Here is a 4,560-nt window from a genome sequence, read left to right on the forward strand (position 1 = left end):
CCCGGCCCAAGCCACTGAGGCTATAGGCCGCCCCTGCCCGGCGTAGGTTGTGTTGCCTACCTTGCCGGCGCCCCAGGGCCCACTGCGCCCTCTCCATCCCCCACCCCTGCGCGCGTCAGGCGTGCCGCGGCCCCCGCAACCCAAGGCCAGACTAGGCACCCCTGTAGGAACAGTGGCCTACCCCCTAGGCGTCCAGCACCCCCACAACATGCTACTACACCAACAACGCAACCCCCAGTCTGGCTGGCCCCGGGCAGGCACGAAGGAGAAGGTGCGAGTGAGAGAAGGGCTAGCGCACGTAACGTGCATGCAAGCTGATGGCAACTGCCTCCTCTATGCCATAAGCCACCAGCTACACGAGACTGGTAGAGTCCCGGGTGAGGGACGGCTGGAGGCCGGGGGCGAGGACCATGTCCGGCACGCAGCCCAGCTGCGGCGGGCCGTGGTCGCGCACCTGGTGGCGTTCCCTCCGGTCGCGGCTCTGGAAGCAGCATGGGCGGATGACCCGTGGGGCTATGAACCCTTCGTGGGTCCACGGCCGGACGGCGAGCTCGGCATAAGAGACGCGACAGGAGCGGCCGCGCGCCTCGCAGCCCAACTGGAGAAGGACCATGTGTGGCTTGGAGAGGAGTCTCTTGTGGCACTGGCCGAGGCCCACCAGACCAAAATCACAGTATACTACGAGGCGCAGGACCCCCTCGACATCGACATCACGCCACAAGCACACACAATAACACCAGCACACCTCACACCAGGTCCCCCCCTCAAGATCATCTACAGGGTCAGCAAAGCCGGTGGCGGTGAGAGAGTCCACTACGACAGCGTGAGCAGAGTGCGGGAGGTAAGGGAGCCCGGCCACGGCGACTTCTGCAGCCCCTTTAACCCCTTCCCCCCGCTCCCCAAGCCCAAGCCGGCGCCGACGTCACAACAGAAACAGGTAAACGCTGCAGACAAGTGCAGGTGGAGGGTTCAGACCAAGAGGAAAGAAAGGGAGACCCCCGTCGGTCTACCCAAGCCCACGCCTACCACCCCGCCGCCTCAGGACAGGCCCGCGGATACGCCCCACCTGCCCGCCAAAGGGGTGGGGCGGGGGGACAGTGGCCGGCCGGCAGCACTGCCCAAGAACTTGCCTATCCGTGTCGCAACGTGGAATGTCAGGACCATGGGTGTCCTGGGCTGTGCCAAAAATGTGGCAAAGGAGCTTAAGCGCATGGGGCTTGCCATTGTGGGTTTACAGGAGATCAGGTGGCCAGGACAAGGTGAGCTCATCATGGGTGACTACAAGTACTTCTACTCCGGAGGCACGCAGAAGGTCCATGGGGTAGGTTTTGCAGTACATCGGAGCCTTTTGCCCGCCATGTTTGGTTTCCAACCACGAGGTAAAAGGATAGCTGCCCTGCGTATGCGCACGGAGACCCATACCATCTCTTTCGTCACATGCCACGCCCCCTGCCAGTCGGAGAAGGGGCTGGAGGAAAAAGGTCAGTTCTACGAGTCACTTCTCAGGTTAGTACACAATGAACTCCCCAGCGGCAGCGTCAAGATAATCCTAGGAGACATGAACGCCCAGTTGGGCCCCCCAGCCACACCCCTGGACAAGTCGAGGGGCTACTACACGTACCACAAGAAGGACAACAGCAACGGGGCGCGACTGGTCTCCTTCGCCAACGCGGCTAGCATGACAGTGGTGAGCACGACGTCGTCGCGGCCCAGGGGCGAGCGCTACACCTGGACCTCAAACAACTGCAAGGATGTCTCCCAGATAGACCATATCCTGATTGACACCCTTCGCAGAAACTGGGTAACAGGTGTGCGCACGGACTGGACCGCGTGTAACTACTCTGACCACGCCGCTGTCGTGGCGACGCTCAAGGTGAAAGTGGAGCACTTCAAAAGGGAACGAGAGCAGGATATGCTAAAGTCACCTAAGAAGCTGCGACTGGAGCGCCTGAACAACCCTGAAGTAAAGGAAGAATTTCAAAAGTCGGTGACGCGGCTACTGCAGGAGGGCAGCACGGAGGCGAAAGAGCAACCCGAAGGCCCGGCCAGTGACACCACCCTGCCGGACAAGCCACCACGGGAGACTATACACGCCATGTGGGAGCGGATGGCGTCAGCCCTGTTGGTCAGCGGTAAGTCCACACTAGGGGAAGCCAAGCAGACGAAGGGTAAGCACTGGTACGACGAGGAGTGTGACGAAGTCACCGAGCAGAGGAACGCGATCTGGAGGTGGCACAGGGAGGAGGTGCACAACGAGGAGATCAGAGAGGGCTACGAGGAGATGGAACGGATGAGGAAGAAGACGCTGCGACGGGTACGGCGACGCTACCTCAAACAAATATGCGAAGACCTCGAGCTCGACCACTCGCTACAGAATGTCCGTGGTTTCTTCGCAAAGGTAAGGAAAACTAAGATGGGGTATGTCCCCCGTGCATGTATGGTCAGGGCCGAGGAGGGGCTGTTGGTCGCCAACACCACGCAGGTGTTGCAAACATGGCGCGACCACTGCATCAAAGTCCTTGCGGGACCTACGGAGCACGGCGAGGCGCCCGCACCGGAGCCCGACCAGGGGCCTAGCCAGGGGCCTACCCAGGGGCCCACCCAGGGGCCCGTCCAGGGACCCAGCCAGGGGCCCAGCCAGGGGCCTAGCCAGGGGCCCAGCCAGGGGCCCAGCCAGGGGCCCAGCCAGGGGCCCAGCCAGGGGCCCAGCCAGGGGCCCAGCCAGGGGCCCAGCCAGGGGCCCAGCCAGGGGCCCAGCCAGGGGCCCAGCCAGGGGCCCAGCCAGGGGCCCAGCCCACAACAGCGAGTAGGTGCCGTGCCTCAGGTGGGGACGGCGGAAGGGCAGCAGCCGGATCAGCGAGAGCGGAACCCACCAACACGGGAAGAGGTGGTAAGGGTAATTGAGTCTATGAAAAAAGGTAAGGCCACGGGTGCGGACGGCATTGCCACCGAACTCTTTCTGAACGGCGGGGAGCACCTGATCGACAACCTGACGGCGCTCATGGTAAGGATATGGGAGGAGGAGGCCATTCCAGCAGCGTGGGAGGAAGCCGTCATCACAATGCTCCATAAAAAAGGGGGGCTCTACGACTGCGATAACTACAGAGGCCTCTCATTGCTCAATACTGGCTATAAAATCTGTTCCACGTTGATCCTACGGAGGCTGGAGTACTACGCCGAGGAGGCCACGAGTGAGTATCAGGCAGGCTTCCGCAGGAATAGGTCGACGACGGACCACATCTACGCCCTTAGGGCGCTGCTTGCCAGGCGCAAGGAGTTCCAGCAAGAAACACACATGCTGTTTGTGGATTTCGCGAAGGCTTACGATTCTGTGCACAGGGCCGTGCTGTGGAAGAGGCTAGGTGAGCTAAACATCCCTCAAAAGCTCATCGTGATGATCCAGGCACTCTCACGCTCCACAAAGAATAGGGTAAGAGCAATGGGCTTCCTCTCAGAATGCTTTGAGACGACCTCTGGCGTGAGGCAGGGCGACGCGCTCTCGCCACAACTCTTCAACCTGGCGCTAGAGTCAGCGGTGAGACGGGTAATGGAACTCCTGGACCCTGAGGTCTTGCTCCTGGCGTATGCGGATGACATAGTCATTGTGGCTAACACCCGCCCGCAGCTCAGCGCGGCGATGGCGGCACTGGTGGAGAAGTGTGCGGAGATTGGTCTCCAGGTCAGCCAGGGCAAGACTAAGTATATGTGCTCCACGCCGACACAGGGCGGCCCCTCTCCACCTCTACAGGTAGGTGACCACTCCTACGAGGCGGTCACCGTCTTCAGGTATCTGGGCTCCATGATTACCGTGGACAACGACAGCCTCGTGGACATCAAGGAAAGGACCAGCGCAGCGATGCGCAACCTGCGGGCCCTGAAAGCCCTGCTGGGCTCCAAGGAGGTGAGTAGGAAAGGTAAGCTCATCATCTATGAGACGGTCATCAAGCCGGTCGCTGTATATGGAGGGCAGGCCTGGACCTTAACAGCCAAGTGCAAGCAGGCCCTGTGCGTCTTCGAAAGGCAGGTGTTGAGGGCCATTGTCGGCCCGGACCTCTCCCAGCCAGGAGTGGTGCGCCTCCGCAGTGACAAGGAGATAAGGGAGCTCCTGAACTACGGAAAGAGTGTAGTAAGCTGGGTGCAGTCTGTCGCCCTTCACTGGGCAGGGCACGTGGAGCGCGCCCCGGAGGACAGAATTATCCGCAAGGTCACTGCTGGGAGCATCAAGGGCAAGAGGGCCCGAGGTAAGCCAAAGCTCCGTTACCAGGACTACATCAAGGAAATGGTAAAGCCCTACGGCGTCACTGACTGGCGCACCCTAGCCCAGCAGAGGGAGGGGTGGAAAGACCTCTGCTCGTCGGTAAAGGGCGCACCGCCAGCACCCGTGACCCCGCGCAAGAAGAAGGCCTCCGCGGAGGAGGCGGCCACAACACTGAGCCAGGACGCGGACGCACCACAGACACCACCCCAACAGCCTGCACCTAAACGAGCGAGACGCGCTCTCCAGTTCACACACAGGGCAGAACACACACTGAGCGACTCGGCGTCAGACAACGACTCAAC

The 4,560-nt window shown here is 61.4% G+C and overlaps 1 protein-coding gene across 1 annotated transcript; it reads left to right on the forward strand.

The window, feature by feature from the left end:
- Window positions 1-18: 18 nt before the first annotated feature.
- Window positions 19-4,555, forward strand: LOC127751693 (uncharacterized; the record flags this gene model as incomplete). Its single annotated transcript, XM_052275658.1, has 1 exon — window positions 19-4,555. A coding segment is annotated over exon 1 (4,347 nt), but the record flags the coding sequence as incomplete, so codon positions are not given.
- Window positions 4,556-4,560: the final 5 nt, after the last annotated feature.

Source organism: Frankliniella occidentalis, unplaced genomic scaffold, assembly GCF_000697945.3.
Source record: "Frankliniella occidentalis isolate FOCC.00 unplaced genomic scaffold, Focc_3.1 Scaffold737, whole genome shotgun sequence".
In the NCBI taxonomy this organism is placed as follows: domain Eukaryota; kingdom Metazoa; phylum Arthropoda; class Insecta; order Thysanoptera; family Thripidae; genus Frankliniella; species Frankliniella occidentalis.